This window comes from Monodelphis domestica, chromosome 4 (genome assembly GCF_027887165.1).
Source record: "Monodelphis domestica isolate mMonDom1 chromosome 4, mMonDom1.pri, whole genome shotgun sequence".
NCBI classification, from domain to species: domain Eukaryota; kingdom Metazoa; phylum Chordata; class Mammalia; order Didelphimorphia; family Didelphidae; genus Monodelphis; species Monodelphis domestica.
In genome coordinates, this window is record NC_077230.1 from 225501683 (window position 1) to 225521146 (window position 19464).

General features: G+C 34.8%; 1 protein-coding gene across 3 annotated transcripts in view; it reads right to left on the reverse strand.

Annotated features, from left to right (window-relative positions):
* The window catches only part of JHY (junctional cadherin complex regulator), a 162239-nt gene that overhangs the window by 1992 nt on the left and 140783 nt on the right, over positions 1 to 19464 (reverse strand). The window contains exons 7-8 of one of the 3 annotated variants that reach the window (XM_007494618.3): positions 15283 to 15363; positions 2011 to 2139 (exon numbers count right to left, since the gene is read on the reverse strand). In XM_007494618.3, coding sequence (XP_007494680.1) covers positions 2011 to 2139; positions 15283 to 15363 — 210 coding nt within the window. Of the gene's footprint in view, positions 1 to 2010; positions 2140 to 15282; positions 15377 to 19464 lie in introns of those variants that run through there. The other 2 variants (XM_007494619.3, XM_016433786.2) reach the window with 2 other exon arrangements.

Sequence of the window (19464 nt, forward strand, 5' to 3'; positions counted from 1 at the left end):
GTTTCCATTGTGCTGGCTCGTATAAGTCAATCAGTCCATCAAGAAACATTTACTATGTGTCTTCTATGTGCCAGAGATGACGCTAAGCACTAGCACTAGACAAAGAGGCAAAAGATGGAAGCTAAAGTGCTTACAATCCAATAGGGAAGTCTGTAGAAGATAAACAGGCACTAAGAGGGCAGGTGCTGGGATTAGGAGGGCAGACTTTAAATGAGCCCTACAGAAAGCCTGGGGGGGGGGTAGAGGGGGGAGGTCAGTCGGTGGCCTGGAAGGAGTGTTCCCTGCAGGGGGAGAGTCAGGTAATGCCTGGAGCCCAGAGATGGAGTATCTTGTCTGCTGAACATCCAGGAGGAGGCCAGTGTGACTGGCTGGAAGAGTGTGTGTTGGGGAAAGGTAGGAGGGCTGCTTTGTCCTTTCCCTGGGGGCGCTCCCTGAGTGGTCAGCTCCGACTGCACGGAGGGTGAATGGGGGGGGGGGGCTGCACGGCCAGGAGTGAGGGGCTGAGGGGCCGTCCCAGCGCAGTGCTGTCAGAGGAGAGGGGGCATTTTCAATAAGATGGCAACAGCATGGATGGGGGGGGGGGGCAGTGACCAAACAGGACAGCACCTGTGCGGGGAGCTTGTGGGCCTGGAAGGAAGGTGCTGCCCTCTACAGTAATGAGGAAGGTGGAGGGAGGGAAGTAGTTAGTGAAAAAGAGGATGGTTCTGTTTTGGACTTCATGAATTTAAGATGTCTGTTGGACATCCAGTTCAAGAAGTCTAAAAGCATTTTGGGATGTGGGATTGGAGGTTGGCAAAGAGACTGGAAAAGGAAAGCTAGATTTGAGAATTGGCATAGACGTGGTAATTAAAGCCATGGAAGCTGAGATCATCCAATGAAGTCATAAAGGGGGAATCATCAGAGTATCACTTATTCCTCCTTTGAGGACTTCACCATCAAAACTGGATGTTTTTAAGTTAGAGGGTTCTGTTCCAAAGCTCTGTGACTTTGTTATGCATGTTTCACTAACGTTATACCTTGCAGTTGAATGACTTCTGAGAACAATAGCCTTTTCTATTTTATGAAATCCTTTTTTTTTTCTTGAACAGCTACCTATAATGTATAACTCTAAGATTATCCTAACCTGGGGGCCAAACTAGGGAGAAATGAAAAAGAAATTCTTTCTAACATGAAAAAGAAGAAAGAAAAAAAGATTAACTTCTTAGGCTATATAAATAGTGGGATCAGAGAATGAAAGTACTAATCAATTAATCTAGAGGTGGAAAGGCTCTTAAAGATCATGTTGTCCAACCCAGCATTTTACAGATGAGGAAACTAAAGTGCTAAGCTTGTTCCATAAAGATACTTCCTTATTTTACTTTTTACAGTGGTAAACTAGGGGGTGGAGGGAAATTCTATATTGGAAAAAGTTTATTTAATTGAGTATAATGAACAAAAAAACTAGGTGGCAGGGTTAAGATAGTACCATCTGTTTATGATGTGTTAAATACTATTTAATAACATTATGTAATGGTGTGGATTTCTTTAGACTGAATGTTTCTTTGATAGAAAAAATCTATCTATCTATCTATCTATCTATCCATCCATCATCCATATATCCATCTATCTATCTATCTATCTATCTATCTATCTATCCATCCATCATCCATATATCCATCCATCTATCTATCTATCTATCTATCTATCTATCTATCTATCTATCTATCCATCATCCATATATCCATCTATCTATCTATCTATCTATCTATCCATCCATCATCCATATATCCATCCATCTATCTATCTATCTATCTATCTATCTATCTATCTATCTATCTATCTATCCATCCATCATCCATATATCCATCCATCTATCTATCTATCTATCTATCTATCTATCTATCTATCTATCTATCTATCTATCTGTCTGTCTGTCTGTCTGTCTGTCTGTCTGTCTGTCTGTCTATAGGCCTTTATAGGGAGAAAGGAGTCAAAATGATGATTAGATCCTGGTGTGAGAACTCATCTTACCTTCTGACGAGAAATAGAAGTTTTATTCTCGGGTTTTGCTGTTTGCGGTTTTGACCCAGAGGACAAAGTTTTCATGTTGTACTCTTGAACTTGTTTTGCATATTCTTTTTGTTGCTTTAATTTTTTGATCTGTTCAAATAAATAGATTTGTGGTGAGATTTTCTAGTCTCTAAAACCATTCAATACTGGGTCTCCCTGTTCTACATTTATAGTAATTGCAGGCCTCAATGGATGATTAACAGTAGAGAGAAAAAAAGTGTGATTATTAGCAGTAAACTGATTGACAGTAACAAAAGTTAAATTAACTTTTAATTAACTCTGTATTTTCACAACATGTTATTTTCACAGTCATCTTTTCTGGGCATTTTACTTGATTTTGCCCAAAGGAATGTTACATGAAAGGGAGTGATTATTTTTCTAGATGAAAACTCCATAATTAACTTTTTCCTAACATTGAAAATGGTGATATGTATGCATTTTGGTTCTTTGCCCTTTTATTAGTGAATATTAATCTTTTCATTTATCCACAAAATTGTTTTGCTAAGCAAATAATATATATATGGAAAAGGAAATATTAGGTTCATTCTGTGTTGATGCTATATTTTCTAAAATAACCAAATGTAGTATTTTATATAAAATAAAAGCAGTTTCAAAAACCTTTCAATGACCCTGCATTTCTTTTTCTTTTCATTTGGTAACCCTCTTCCTCCCTTCTCCCCTTGCTCCAAACTGAAAGAAAAACAAAATATTTGTATCAAGTAGGTTTAGTCAGGCAAAACAAATTCCTACACTGACCATATCCAGAAACATTTGTCTCATTCTACACCTTTAGTTTATCATCAGTATGTTTTATTACTGATCTTATGTATTTGTAGTTGGTCACTGAACTGATCAGGATCCTTTTCTTTTTCAAAAAAATTTTACAATTTATTTTTTAACATTACTTTTAAATATACCAGTTATAAATTTTCTTCCTCCCTTCAGCTTTTCTCCTATCCATTGAGAAAGCAAGCAACATGAGGGTATCAATTGGGTGGCAGGTGACTCAGTAGATTGAAAGCCAAGACTAGAAATGGGAGGTCCTAGGTTCAAATATGACCTCAGACATTCCTTAGCTCCATGACCCTTGTGACCCTGGGCAAGTTACTACTTAACCCGCACTGCCTAGACCTTACCCTTTCTTTCTACTTTGGAACCAATACCCAATATTGATTCTGAGGAGGAAGGGAAGAATTATATATATATATACTATCAATTATACATGTGAAATCTTGCAAAACATATTTGCAAATTAGCCATGCTGCATGAAAAAAGAAAAATAATGAGTGAAAATTATATTTAATTTGCACTCAGTTCATCAGTTCTATCTCTGGAAATTGGGAGTATTTTGAATCCTAAATCCTTCAGAATAGTCTTGGATCATTTTTACAGTTGTATTATATTGATTAGAGTAGATAAGACTTTTACAGTTGACTGATCAGAATTCTTAATTTTTTCTTGGTTGTTTTTCTTTATAATGTTGTAATTGTATAGTTTTTTCCCCTCCTGGTTCTCCTCACTTCACTCTGCATCCATTCATACAGATCTTTCCAGGATTGTTTGAAACAGTTCTTGTCATTTCTTAGAACACAATACTCTTCTATTATACTAATATACCATCTACTTGGCTGGCACTCCATTAATATGTAATTTTTTGTATATGTGAAATATATTATATATATATATATAAATATACTATATTATATTACCTGCCTTCTTGGGGAGGGAGGAAAAAAAAGGAGACATAAATTGTTGGACATAGCTAATGTGAGGAAATTTCCCTTGGATAAACATATAACAAATCATATGTATTATTGTTATACACAAACATCACATATATAGAAATACAAAGTATTTTGTATATATATATATTTATATTTTCTTTGGTATTATCTCCACTAATAGTCTTGTGGGGTCAATGATAGCTTGGCAATTTTCTGGGTATAGTTCCAAATTGCTTTCCAGAATTGCTGGACCAACTCACAGCTCCACCAACAGTGTAGTAGTGTCCTGTTTTCCCTCTCAGCTTCTCCAAGATTTGTCATTTTCCCTTTTTTATATCTTTGCCAATTTGATAGATGTGAAGTAGAACTTCAGAGTTTCCATTTAAATTTCTCTAAATTTCAATGGTTTTGAGAAATTTTCATATTTCTGTTATTTGTATGGATGTGTTACTATCTTTTGACCATTTATCAATTGGGGGATAGTTCTTCTAATCTTGGCCACATTAGCTTTATTTGTTCAAGCCCTTTTTAATTTACTGTAATCAAGATGATTCATTTTACAAACTCACAATGCTCTTTATCTCTTATTTATTCAAAATTCCTCTTCTATCCATAAATTCAAAGGGTAATATGTTCCTTGTTCTAATTTGTTTATGATATCTCCCTTTATGCCTAGGTCATGTATACATTTTGATCTCATCTTAGTGAATGGCGTAAGATATTGGTTTATATTTAGTTTCTGTCAAATTACTTTCCAATTGTCCCATCAATTTATACCAAATAGTGAGTTCTTATCTCTAAAACTTGAATCTATATTTTTGTCAAATACCAGGTTATTGCAATCTTTTACTATTTGTTGTATGTCTGTTCTGTTTCATTGATCCACCTTTCTGTGTCTTAGCAAGTATCAGATAGTTTTGATAATTACTGCTTTATATGAGATTAAAAAACCTGGTACTGCAAGATTTCCTTCCTTAACATTTTTTCATTAATTCATTTGACATTCTTCATCTTTTGTTCTTCCAAATAATTTTATTATTTTTTCTAGCTCAATAAGATATTTCTTTTTTGTAATTTAATTGGGAGAGTAAATGAATAGGTAGATTAGTTGAGGGAGGATTGTCATTTAAATTTTATTGGCTCTGTCCACAATGAACAATTAATATTTCTCCAAGTATTTAAATCCCATTTTATTTTTATAAAAAATGTTTTATATAATTATGTTTATGTAGTTCCTGGGTTTGTTTTGGCAGGTATACTCCCAGATATTTTATTCTGTCTGGGGTTATTTTAAATGAGGTATCTATCTCTTCTTGCAGGTCTTTGTTAGTGATATATAAAATGCTAATGATTTATGTGGCTTGTTGATTATCTCATATTTCTCACATATATTATCATACTGTCTGAAAAAAGATAGTTTTATTACCACTTTGCCCATTCTGATTCCTTCAATTACTTTTTTCTCTTATTGCTATTGCTAGCATTTCTCATACAATATTAAATAATATTGGTGAGAGTGGGTATCCTTGTTTCACTCCTGATCTTACTGGGAGGGCGTCTAGCTTATCTCTATTATAAATAATACTTTGTAATTATTTACAGTGGTTATAGGTAGATGTTTTGTATCATTTTAAGAAAAAATCCATTTATATTGATGCTTTCCAGTGTTTTTTTTTTTAACCCTTTATACCTTGTATTAGTTCAAAGGCAGAAGAGTGGTAAGGGCTAGTCAATAGGGGTTAAGTGACTTGCAAGGGTCACAGAGCTAGAAAGTATCTGAGGCCATATTTGAACCCAGGACTTCCCATCTCTAGGCCTGGCTCTTAATTCACTGAGCCACCTAGTTGCCCTTTTTCAGGCTTTTTAATAGGAATGATCACTGTATTTTGTCAAAGGTTTATTCTTTGTATATTGATATAATCATGATTTTTGTTACTTTTGTTATTAACGTAATCATTTATATTGAAAGTTTCCCTCATATTAAACCATCCCTGGATTCCTTGTATAAATCCTACTTAGTAACAATTTATAATTTTGGGATATATTGTTGTAGTCTCCTAGCTAGTATTTTATTTAGGATTTTTTAGAGTCTGTATTCACTAATGAAATTAGTCTATAATATTCTCTGTTTTTGCTCTTTCTCATTTAGGTATTAGCACCAACCCTGATGATTTTAACTTCATTAATTTTGTTTGTACAAAACATTTGTATTTTAGACAAGTCAAAATGGTCTATTTTTTTTTTCCTTGTGATCTCTCTGTCCTCTCTTTGGTCATGAACTCTTGTTCATCCCATAGTTGTAATGGAGATTTTCTTTTTTGCTACTTTAATTTATGATATGATCTTTTATATCCAAGTCATATATTTATTTAGAACTTACCTTGGTATGTATGTGGTGTGAGATGTTGGTTTAAATCTAATTTCTCTCTGAATATTTTGTAGTTTTCTCAGAAGATTTTTTTGAATAGTGAGGTTTGCTTTGCTTATGACTAATCCCTCCCTGGACCACACTATTCTTTTTCCCTGCTCTCTCCTTCCCTAGTTCCTCTTCTGTTTTCCTATAGGATCCAATATATTTCTGTGTGTGTGTGTGTGTGTGTGTGTGTGTGTGTGTGTGTGTGTGTTCTACTCTCTTTTGATGTGGATGAAAGTGAGGTTCAAGTAATACCCATTATTCCTATCCTACTATCTATGTTTGTGTGATTTTAATTATTTTAAACATTAGTTATATTCCCCCTTACTCTTGTTTTTTTTCTTCCCTATTTTATTCCTTTTCTACATTTTTCTTCTCTAAAGTTTATCAACAACAAAATCATTCCCATAACTTCTGTTGTATATAACTTCCTTTATCACCCTTTTATAGTATCAGGGCTTCTCCTCTTAGATTCTAGATTCTTTATCTTTGTATAAACCTTTCCAACTGCTGGAATGTATTTACCTGCTAATTCTTCTTTTGATTTCTATTTTTTGCATTTAAAATTATTTATTTTTAACATCATTCAAAAATTAAGTTCTGAATTCTCTCCCTCCCTTCTATGCTTCCTCCTCCCACTGAAATGGCAAGCACTATGATGTCAATTATATATGTGAAGTCATGTATATTTTCATATTAGCCACATTAAAAAAAAAGAACAAAAATCAGTAAACATAATGAAAGTAGAAAAATGCATGCTTCAATATGCACTGAGAGTTCTACTGTTCTCCCTCTGGAGAAGGAAAGCATCTTTTGTTTAAACTCTTACTTTCTTAGTAACAACTCTAAAACAAAAGGGTAAAGGTTAGGTAAACAGTTAAGTAACTTGTCCAGGATCACATAGCTAGTGTATGGGGCAGAAATGTAAGGGGTTAATATAAAAGGTTGGACTAGATTATTTAAAATAGGGTTGCCAGGAATCAAATCCATTCCAAAATGATTTTTTTAGCAATTTATAAAATAGAGGGAAAGTGTGAAAGTAAAGAAATGAGAAAGAGAGTAGAGTGAGAAATCTAGCTTAATGAGCTAGACGATTTTGCTCCAACCCCTGGTTCAACTCAGGCAGGGCTAATTAGCCCTTAGCTGGAGGGTCCTCAGCCTTGAGGCGAGGACCTGGGGATACGGGAAGCCTCTCTCAAGAGGGTAGGTCTCTCCTGAGGCTAGTCCCTTCAGAAAATCCAGGAAAGGAGTCAGCGTTTTTCACTCACCCCACGTGATAGTTCTAAGGGAAAAGTCCAAGAGCAGTCAGAGGTCCTATGATGAAGCTCCTTCAATATCGAAGTCAAGGTGAAAGACGTCTTCACAGGAAGTTCTTGGCATTTTAAAAGATCATTCCTTTTCATCACTTCTTTGACTTCCTTCCATTTAAGTGTACCAATTACAGCTAAGGCTTTGCTTGGGACTCCCCAGGGCAGTCAGTCGATTCTGATTCATTCCCCACTATCGCCCACGTGGGTCACAGACCTCCCCCACTCAAGTGTAAGTGGGGTGTATAGCTTCTGATGATTAAATCTAAAAATGGGCAGGGGAGAGTTAATCCTATCTTCACACTAGGAAGTGTGTGTCTGAGGCTAGATTTGAACTCTGGTCCTCCTGACTCTAGGCCTGGCACTCTATGCAAGGTGCCATCTAGCTGCCCCTGGATAGCATTTTCATCATGGGTCCTTTGGAATTGTCTTGCATCACTGTCTTGATCAGAGTAGCTAAGTTTTTCAGTTGATCAGTTACAATATTGCTGTTACTGTATACAGTGTTTTGGTTCTACTTTGCCTTACTTTGTGTCAGTTCATATAAGACTTTCCAGATTTTTTCCAAAACAGTCATTTCTTATAGGTCAAGAGTATTCCATCACAACTGTGTATTACAACTTGTTCAGCTATCTCCCAAACAATGGACATCTCTCTCTTCCATTTCCAATTCTTTGTCACCACAGAAAGTGGTGCTATAAATATTTTTGTGTATATAGGTCTCTTTCCCTTTTCTTTGATCTCTTTGGGATACAGACCCAATAGACCCAGTAGTAGTATTGTTGAATCAAAGGATATGCAGTTTTATAGCCCTTTAGGCATATACCAAATTGTTCTTCAGAATAGCTGGACCAATTCACCACTTGCCGTGTTTGCATTTTAAAGTTACTACTTAGTTCTGCTCTTTTCCTCAAGAATGGTTGCAAGTTCTCTATTTCATTTCTGCCCACTAGAATTACACTGTTTTCCTGAGTAATATCCTTGGCCTTGTAATAGATAATAATGTAGGGGGTATATTTGATGGTTAATTGATAACTAACAGATCAGGCAGTTATCTTATTTCTTCTGTCTACCCTCCTACCTCTATACCTCCCCTCCTCCCATTTTCTCCCTCTTCCAGCCTCCCTCTTCGGCCTATTTAGCTTCCCCCCTCCCTTTTCTTCTTCCTACTAAATCACTCAGGATGAGTTTGTGGTGTCTCAAATGAAAATACTTTCTCTCTTCTTTATCTAAAGTAAGGGTTTATTTGGGGAAGACAGGAAAAGATGGAGAATGGAGGTAAGAGGGTTGGGGATTTCCCTATGCTACAGGTTGGAGGATATTGTGAGGAATGATTGATAGGTCTAGCTTTCAGTCACTATCACCAACAGAGCAAGTCAAAGAGATTATCCAAGTCCAAGAGATAAATCAGCTTCTCCTTCCCTGGTATATGACAACCAGGAGAAGACAGGTCCAGAGTTCAGCCACAGTCGGCTTTATTCCTTTAACTGTTTCCTGGTAACATTCCAAATGGAACCTTGGTTTGATTGACAGGTCCACTCAGCCACTGCTTCTGGCTTTTGGGCATGCTTTCCCAATTCCTCTTTCACAGCCTTCTGGAATATCATTTTCTAAGTACTCTTCTCATTTATAGTTGCTTCCAAATATTTGTGTGATCCTGACTATTGCTTCTTTGGCAACTCAAATATTTTAGCTCTTTGCAGTATTTTCTCTGACCTCAAAGCTATGAATTTTGGATGTACCATTGCTGGGAATTTTGATTGGGGGGTTGCTTTCAGAAGTTGACTGGTGTATTCTTTTTATTTTCATAGTTATTCTAATAAGTCTAATAAGTCATTAATATTTTTGGAAATGTGTCCTCCAAGCAGTTTTTTTTCTTTTAGTATATTTTTCAGTTACTCCAATGATTATTAGATTTTATCTCATTAATCTATTTTCCTACAACAGTTGTAGTAGGTATCTCTTAACTAGAGATACTTAACATTTTCTTCTATTTCAGGTGTTTTATTTTTTCTAGCATTCTTTTCATGGAGTCATGGATATCTCTTTGCTCCATTTGAAGGAGTCTATTTCTTAGGTAATGTTTTTATCCCATTTATACTAATTTTTAAATTCTTCTTCTAAGTCCTTCCTCTAAATCTCTCATTTCTTTTTCAATTCTTTCCTCTAGAGCTTATTTCACTGATACTATTTAAAAACTCTCATTCCCCCCCGCCACCCCCAGGATTTCAAATGACCTTATGACTAAGCTGCATTTTTGAGATTTTCTTTTTCTTTTCTTTTTATAAAACCCTTATCTTCCGTCTTAGAACCAGAAGAGTGGTAAAGACTAGGCAATGGGGTTGAAGTGACTTGCCCAGGGTCACACAGCTAGGAAGTGTTTCAGGCTAGATTTGAACCCAGGACTTCCTGTCTCTGGGCCTGGCTCTCAATCCACTGAGCCATCCAGCTGCCCCTGAGATTTTCTTTTCTTTTTTTTTTCTTAGAAATTTTGGAGTTGTTTTCTTCGAGTTTGTATTTTAGGTGCCCCAGGAGTCATAATATTTATCATTGTTGTCTTCTTAAAAAAAACCCACAAATTTTTCTAGTCTTACTTCCTGAATTGGGATTTTTTCCCCCCAGAGCCAGACCTGGCACACTTCTGGAAGGAGCTTCTACCTGAATTTCCCTGTTATTATTTAGTTTGATGCTTTTCCTCAATCATCACTGGAACAGTTGAGCAAGATTTCTGGGCTGTACCATTTTATCTCACTCTGCCCTTTCACCAGAGTCTCTATAGCACCTATTTGTTTTGTTTTAAATAAGATTTTACTAGTGTCTTTTGTTATTTTAAATAATTATACTTTCCTCGTGTATTTCTCCCTCCACTTTCCAGAGAGCCATCCATCTAATTGTATTTTTTAAGAAAAAAAGGAAAAGGAAAAAATAAGTATAGCTGATCCATAAATTGAAAAAGTCTGGAAATAAGCGCAATGTTCAGTGTTTGCAGACTTACTACCACTGCAAAGGGATTGCAGGGTGCTGTCCTCTCATATATGTTCTTTGCTATCATGCTTGTTCTTTATAATTTTGCAACATGCATTTTTTATTTTGTTGTGGTTGTTCTTTTAGTTTACATTGTTGTAATTATTATGTATATTATATTTGTAAATCTTGAAATTTCTCAGACTTGTGAATGTTAAAAATTTCCACATTGAGGAATCCTCCATTGGAACAAATTCCCTACTGGAAACATCCCCCATTTTGATGTAAGAACTCGCCAGGATCAGAAATGGGAGGACCTCTACTCCACCCGTACTTAAGACTGCTTTAGAGGAGAAAACTCCTTGCTAAACAATGAAAGTACTTGGACCCATGCTTATAATAAGGCAAGGAGTTCTTTGAGCCATGCCTGTTTTTTAGAATTGATACAATGGGATGCTAGGTACCTAAAGGGGTCGGGCAAGTTTTCTCTTAATGAAATTAGTCGACTCAGATGTGTTTTCTCTGGTTCAGACTTACTGAGGGGATTAGTCAACACAGCAGCATTTTTTCTGGTTCAGACCTACTGAAGAGGTTAGTCGACTTAGCAGGAATTCAGATGGGCTGTCTTTTAGAAAACATCTACGGTGATTGGTAGATGGAAGAACTTAGGGGAGGTGACATAGGAAAAAACCTCTTATATAAGAAAAGGAATCTCTTGAGCAAGGGATGCTTGGAGGCTTGGATGCTTGGAGATCCTGAGAGCCTTGGAGATAGGATCCTTGGAGATAAATCCTTTTGGAGAAAGCTCTTATGAGGATTGCTTGGGAAGAATCTCTTGAGAGAGGCTCTGGAGAAGGGAAGCTCTTGGAGGTCTCACTGGAGCTCCTCTGAGGGGACTCTGCTCCTCTGGAGGCTTTGGAGAGAGGCCCTTTGAAACAGTCTCTGGCTGGATCTCTCTTTGAGGAGGACTCTGGCTGGAACTCTCTCTGGTGAAATCAGCTGAGATGGAGCTGGCCTGGTGTCCCTAGAATCCTTGCTTAGACAGACCTTGTGGTGAGTGATAAAAGACTAACTGACTGATCTCTCTCTTAAGACTCAGGTCTAGGCCATGTTGGCTTAAGGCCCTTCATACTTATTTCCTTTTTCTCTCTTTCTCTCTTTCTTTGATTACTCATTGTATTATTAATTAAATTCTCTATAAAACCCAGTTGACTTGGGCATATTGAATAATTGGGAATATTTCCCTGGTGACCACCTTATATTTGATTTAAAAACCAAAACACTGTAGTGAAACATATTTTCTGCAGTCACAATTTACTCACCCTCTCTTATATCTAGCATAATTTGTATCTTCCACCATTTTAACTCACTACAGTTTACAACCTCAACCATTTTAACTGCCACAGTTTATGGCAGACAACAATTTTAATTATAACATATTCTTGGCTTTGCTTGCTTCACTCTGTATCAGTTCCCAAGGATCTTCCCATGTTCCCAACAGTCATCATTTCTTACAAACACAGTAATATTCAATTACATTCATGTACCATATTTTAACCAGTTCATTAGATGGGCAACTAGTTTGTTTCCAATTCTTATCTATCACAAAAAGTGCTGCTGTTCTAAATATTTCAATATATATATAAGGACTCTCTTCTTATCAATGGCTTTGTTGGGGCATATGCCTCATAAGAGAATCTATGCCTGAATCAAAGGTTTTGGATATTTTAGTTACTTGATTTTTATAATTCCAAATTACTTTCCAAAACAGTTGAACTGAATTTATAGCTATAAAAACAATGCTCTTATGTGTCTACTTTCCCACAATTTTTCTAACATTGACTATTTTCATCTTTTGTTTCTTTGACAGTTTGTAGGATATGAGATCAGACTTCAAGGTTGTTTTGTTTTGCATCTCTCTTCATACTAATGATTTGAAGCATGATTTCATATGGCAGTGAATAGTTTGTAATTCTTTTTTGAGAACTTTTTGTTCTTTTGACCATTTGTCTATTATGGGGAATAGTTTTTGGCTATATAAACAAATGAACAAATATATGCATGCACATAAAAATCGGCTACATATACCTACCTATATACATATATATACACATATATGTAATTGTTTACATACTTGGTATACCAAACCTTTTTCTTGAGAAATGTGATACAAAGATTTTTTTCCTCTTCAATTGTTACTCTTCTTATTTTAGATTCATTAATTCTATTTATGCAGAAAGCTTTTCATTTTCATTTAATCAATGTTTTCTGTTTTGGCCTTTATAATTGCCTCTATCCCTTATTTGGTTAAGAATACATCTCCTTCCCATGGCTGCAAGAGGTATATGACCTGGTTCTTTTCTAGCTTTTAAAAAAATAGCATGATTTAAAATATTATGATCATGTATCTATTTAAAATGTATCACAGAATATGATTTAAAATGCTAGTCTAAGCCTTTCTGTTAGACTATTTTCCAGGTTTCCCAGGTTTTTTTTTAATCAAATAGGGAGTTTTTTCTTAAAATAATTGGTTTTCTAGTTGATGGAACACTGAGTTGTTGAGTTCTATTGTTCTCTGATTCTCTTGTTTAGACGGTTCAATTAATCTACTCCTCTTTTAGCCAATACCAGAAGGTTTTGATAAGTATGGCTTTATAATATATTTTGAGGTCCAGAAATTCTATTCCCCCTTTGTTCTTACCTCTTTATCATTTTTCTTTATATTCAAGATCAGTGGTGTCAAACTCAAATTGAAAAGCAGACCACTAAGTTGTACATAAGGATTCCTGAGGGCTGCATACTGATTTCATTTTAAAATGTGATGTTATATATGTTTTATTGTATTTTTATTTATTTTTGTTAAATATTACCCATTGACATTTTAATCTGGCTTGGGTTGCACTTGTGGATGGCTTGCAGTACTTGGGCTGTATGTATGACACTGTTCTACAGCTTTTATTTTTCTAAATGAATTGTTATTATTTTATCAAGTTTTATAAAGTATCCATCTGATAATCTGATTGATACAGTCATAAAATTGCAAATTAATATTGGTTGTATTGTCACTTTTTTATCTTGGCATGGCATGGACACAAGCTTAGACTATTCTAGCTAAGTTGTTCTTTATTTTTTACACTATTTTTTACACTAAAGTTGTTCTTTATTTTTTTAATGAGCACTTTGTAACTGAATCTAAACAAGTCTTTTGAGTGCTTGGGTAAACTGATCACTAGATATTTTATGCATTTTATTGTTGTTTAGTATAGGATTTCCCTTTCTATTATTGCCTCTTAGGTTTTTTATAATTATGTAAAATGCTGTTGATTTTTGAGGATTTATTTTATTTTGCTGAAAGATTGTCTCAATTTGTATCTTTGATGATTACTTAGAATTTTCAAAGAAAACTATCATATCATTAGCATATAGGCATAGTTTATTTCCACTTTCTCTCCTCTTACTCTTTTCTTAACTCCTTCTGATATGGCTTTTGACTTTATTCCACCAAAATTGCTAGCTCCAAAATTACTAATGATTTCTTTGTTGCTAAATCCAATGGTTTTTTTCTCAATTCTCATTCTCCTAGAACTCTCTGCAGCTTCTGACACTGTTGATTGTGTTCTCTTCTTTGGATACTTTCTCTTTAGGTTTTTCAGGACTCCACTCTCTCCTGGTTCTCTTTTTACCTAGCTGACTATCTCTTCTCTGTCTTTGTTGGATCCTCCTCTATATCACACCTTCTAACCAAAGGAGTCCCTCAAGTTCTGCCCTGGACTTGTCTTCGCCCTCTATAGTATTTCATGTGATGATCTCACTAACTCTCATGCATGTAATTACCATCCCAATGCTGATGATTTGCAAATCTACCTAGCCTAGTGTAACTACTCTGCTGACCTCCAATGTCCCATCTCCATATCTGCCTTCCCAACATCTCAAACTGGATATCCACTAGATATCTGAAACTCACAATGTCTAAAATGGAATTCATCTTTTCCTGCTAAATGCTTCCCACCTCCTGTTATTATAGAGGCTCATGACCTGGCTATTATACTGGTTTCTTTACTGTATCTTACCCTCACTCTGACCCCCACCCCCCATATCCAAGCTGTTGCCAAGGCTTGTTGATTTCACTTTTGCAATATCTCCCAAATATGCCCCTTTCTCTGCTCTGACACTGCCATCATTGGTGAAGGCTTTTATCATGCCCAGGCCATTGCAATAGTCTGCTCAAGTCTCCCCACTGTTATCTATTTCCCATATTTAGCATTAGGATACAATTTGAGAACTTTTTAAAAAAATATAAACCCTTACCTTCTGTCTTAGAATCCATACTGTGTATTGGTTCTAAGGCAGAAGAGTGGTAAAGGCTAGGCAATGGGGGTCAAATGACTTGTCCAGGGTCACATGGCTAGGAAGTGTCTGAGGCCAGGTTTACAATTTGAGAATTAACTGAACACATACAAATTTATGTTTTCGTTTGTATTTGTTTTATGGAAAAGATATGATCTGGGCCACTATTATTATTCTTGCTAGACATGGCTGTTAAATTCTATATTCAAGTCAAGTTAAGCATTTATTATATACCAGGGACTATGCTAACTGCTGGAGATACAAAGAAAGGTAATAACATGGTTCCTCTGCCATTAGGAAGTTCACATTCTAATGGAATTCAGGACAAAGAATTAGGATTAGGGGTTGGTTTTCATGCATTTGTGCATATATATGCACATATATATGTATATATATGTAATATTTGGCTTAAAGATATAGGAATAGCACAACACCTCAGTTTTATAGAGGGAGGGTAAACATTATATATTGTACCTACTTTGTCTTTGATGGACTCAAAGTCAGGTCCAAGGCCTCCAAGCTTCACATCTTTTTTCTGAAAACCTTTCAGCTTGTAAGTCTAAAAAGACAACCTCAGAAAAAGAGAGAGTTTCCTTTAAACACTTACATGTAGCTCAGTTCCTGTATGCCTAAAATGGTACATTATGAAAATGAAGAATGAACAGTGAACTTTAGTGGTTTATATCTTAGCCATTCATGGAGTCTCAAATGGAATATTAACAGTGATTGTGATTTAAATTTGTCTACTTCTAAAACAGGAATGATTTTAACTTCTGAAAAATGATTGTTTCTAAAACCTTGATACTTCAAAAGTGGCTGTTATTATTGCTAACAAAGGTAACTTTAAATTAAATTACTATTACTACAACTTCATGGGGTTGGCAGGGAAAGTATATTTGATAGTTGAAAATATTATATAAATATAACTACAAAAACTGAGTTATTTACAGGGAAGTTAAATTTGGAAGTAAGTAAGCTAGATATATTTTCTAGAAGTAACTTAATTGAAATTCACATGCACATTACTTAAAAGACTATATACACTTTGTTTTACCTTTCCATATTGTCATTAACAATATTGTAAAAAAATTTTGCCAGAAAAGAAGCTGAGGAGGCAATCATCATACCAATCTTCCAATAAAACATAGAAAAATGATTGAAAGGAGAAAAAAAAACTACTCAAAATTCATATACCCTATTCAAAAGCAAGACATTGTTATGTCTTAGGAGGACTTAGAAATTCATTTTGCTTAGTGATTTTTTCAGATAATTCAAATTGTGATGAAAATATATTTCACTTATAGAATTTAAGAATGCAGCCCAATACAACAAAGTATCTAGTTGCTCCTGGATTAATGAAATTATGGAATTATCATAGGTGACCATTCACCATTATTTTTCTAAACTTGGCAGAAAGCTAGGGAATTGATCCAACTGGTTTTACTGTTAAAATTTGAGCAATGATCAAGAGAAGATTTTGTGGTAAAAACCTATCCCTTTTTCTTTTGCCTTTGAGATGCCCTCAATTCTAGACAGTTTTGGGGATTTTAGCAAGAAAAGAAAAATTTAGAAGAAAATAATTAGTTTAATTAATATCCATCTACATTGACTTACAACTCATATTGAAGGATTGGATCCTTTGTATGAGCTTTATTGAAAATAGATGCAATAATAATTCTAAACAAATACTAATTCTTTTTGCAAATTTATGTCCATTTATGAAGGTTCAGAAATATAATTTACACATTTTGAAAACTTTTATTTGTGCATGTTAACTTGGAGATTTACTTGGTGTAAACTCTTTCTTTTCCTGATCTTCTTAAATAAAAACTTAACAGAGATCAAAGAAAGGGCACTCAGGGACAGGCTCTAACTCCCTCATTTTCCAAAGGAGAAAAATGAAGCCCAGTGAGGTTGTTCATTGCCCAAAGTCACATAAGCAGTAAATCACAGAACCAAGAACTGAGAACTGAACTCTGATCTTCTGGCTTTCTCTAATCCACATGCTTTAGAAAAAATCCATTTCATGATATTATATATGGCTTGGTGAATACAACAGTCAAAACTATAAAATGATATGCTATATGCCAATGTAATCAACTACAGCAATAAGAAATATTTTCATCAAAATTATCTGTTACTTATGTTTAAACAACACACTGGCAACAAACTTGCTTAATGATTTAGAGCTTCCAATCTTGATTAAAGTCAGTATAACTTTCCTTAAAAAAGATTTGAATTTTTTTTAATTGGAGTATGCTTTTTCTTTTTTAAAAAATCTTTCTTATTTACTTTTCCCCAAAATTTACAAAAACAAACCAAACATTTCCAAATACAAAGAAAAAGAAGATAGTATACAAATGAAGTCACAAATCTCCTATATGTTCAGCTTCCTTTTTTCATATCTATATAATAAATCCCATCCACAAGTGTCCTAGTCCCTTCTTACTCTTCCCGCATCATAGAAGATATTGTTAAGGAGAGCAACTTGTACAAATAAATTAAGTCCTTCATATTTCACCTTTCTATTTACTTCCTGGAAGTAACATTCACAATTTATTCTGTAGCTATGTATAATAATCTCCTAGTTCTACTCATATCACTGTTCATTAGCTCAGGTAGTTCTTCCAAGTTGTTTGTTAATCATTTTTTGCCCATCATTTCTTATGGCACAGTAGTATTACATCACCATCATATTACCATAATTTGTCTAGCCATTTCCTAATTGAGGGGCATCTCCTCAATTTCTAATTTTTTTGTCACCACAAAGAAAGCTGCTATAAATATTTTAGGACATATGGGTTCTTTTCCTCTTTCCCTGATCTTCTTAGGAAACAGATCTAGCAACACCATTGGGTATACAGAATTTTATAGTTCTGTAGGTATAATTCCAAATTGCTCTTCAAAATAGTTGGAACAGTTCATATAGCTCTGCCAATAGTGTATTAATGTCCCCATTTCCGCACATCCCCTCCAATATCTGTCATTTTTCCCCTTTGTCATTTTAGCTGGTCTGATGGATGTGAGATGATATCTCAGAGTTACTTTGGTTTGCATTTCTCTCATCAGTCATGACTTGGAGCATTTTTTCATATACCTATATATGTCTTTGATTTCTTAATCTGAAAATTGTCTATTCATTTCTTTTGTCCATTTATAAATTGGGGAAATTGTTCTTAATCTTATAAATTCGACAAAATTCTCTGTATATTTTATATATGCAACCTCTATCTGAGGTTGTCTATAAAATGTTTCCCCCAATTTTCTACTTTCTTTCTAATTTTGCCAGCATTTGCTTTATTCTGCACAAAATGCATTGATTTGATGTACTCAAAATTATCCATTTTATATTTCACAATGCTCTCCATCTCTTGTTGACTAATGTTTCTCTTTTATCCATAAATCTGATAGGTATTATGCTCCCTTTTCTTCTAATTTACTTATATCTTCTTTTATGTCTAGATCATGTAATCATTTTGATCTTTTCCTGGTGAATAGTGTAAGTATTGATCTATACCTAATTTTTGCCAAACTAGTTTCCAGTTGTCCCAGCAATTTTTACCAAACTGATTTCTTATTCACAAAACCTGGTCTATGGTTTTATAAAATACAAGATTACTATAATCTTTTACTGCTTTTTGTTGTATGCCTGTCCTGTTCTACTGATCTACTTTTTTTTTCTTGGCCAGTACCTGAGAGTTCTGATAATTACTGCTTTATAATTTAAAATCTGGTACCACTAGACCTCTTTCCTTTACATTTTTTATTAAGTCATTTGATATTGTTTATATTTTATTCTTCCAAATGAATTTTATTATTTTTTTCTAACTCAACAGAGTAAGCTAATGAAGACATGGAGTTAGATCCACAACGATTAGGGTCACTTAATTGTAGTCTACTTCTAACTCCGAAAGTTAGGGGAGGTCTTTTATTTAGGAAGGCTTGGAGTTCTTTGATGCTTCAACTTCCTCATAACCCATTCACTTAACTCTTTGCAAGCTAGCTTCTGGTCCTCCCACTCTACTATAATAAGTCTCCCTCCTGATCTCTACTTTTGCTTTTGCTGAATTTTTATATACTTTTATCCTCCTAAATGTTTTCCCTCAAGGTTCTCAACTGATCCTTCTTTTTCTCTACACTTTTTCTCTTGTTGATATCATTTACTTCCATGGATTCAGTTATCATCTTTATGTAGATGAACCCTATAGACATATATGTTTATGTTGATACATCTTTATACCTAGGCCTAATTTCTTCCCTTAACTCTCGTCCTACATAGCTAACTGGTGATTTGACATCTCCACCTGGATGAGTTAATCTTCTCCATCAAATCCTTTATTCCTCCAAAGTTCCCTATTTCTATTGCATGTTCTCATCATCTATCTCCCAAGTCACCCAGCTTCACAGCTTAAGAATCATCCTTGACTCTTCAACTTTTATTCCTCAAAAATCCAATAGTTACTGGTTGATTTTTTCTTTTTCTTTTAAACCCTTACCTTTCATCTTAGAATCAGTATTAATTATGGAGTCCAAGATAGAAGAAGGGTAAGAACTAAGTGAACAGGGTTAAGTGACTTATCCAGGGTCACACAGTTACAAAGAGCCTTAGGTCAGATTTGAACTCAGGTCCTCCCATCTCCAGGCTTGGTTCTCTTTCCAC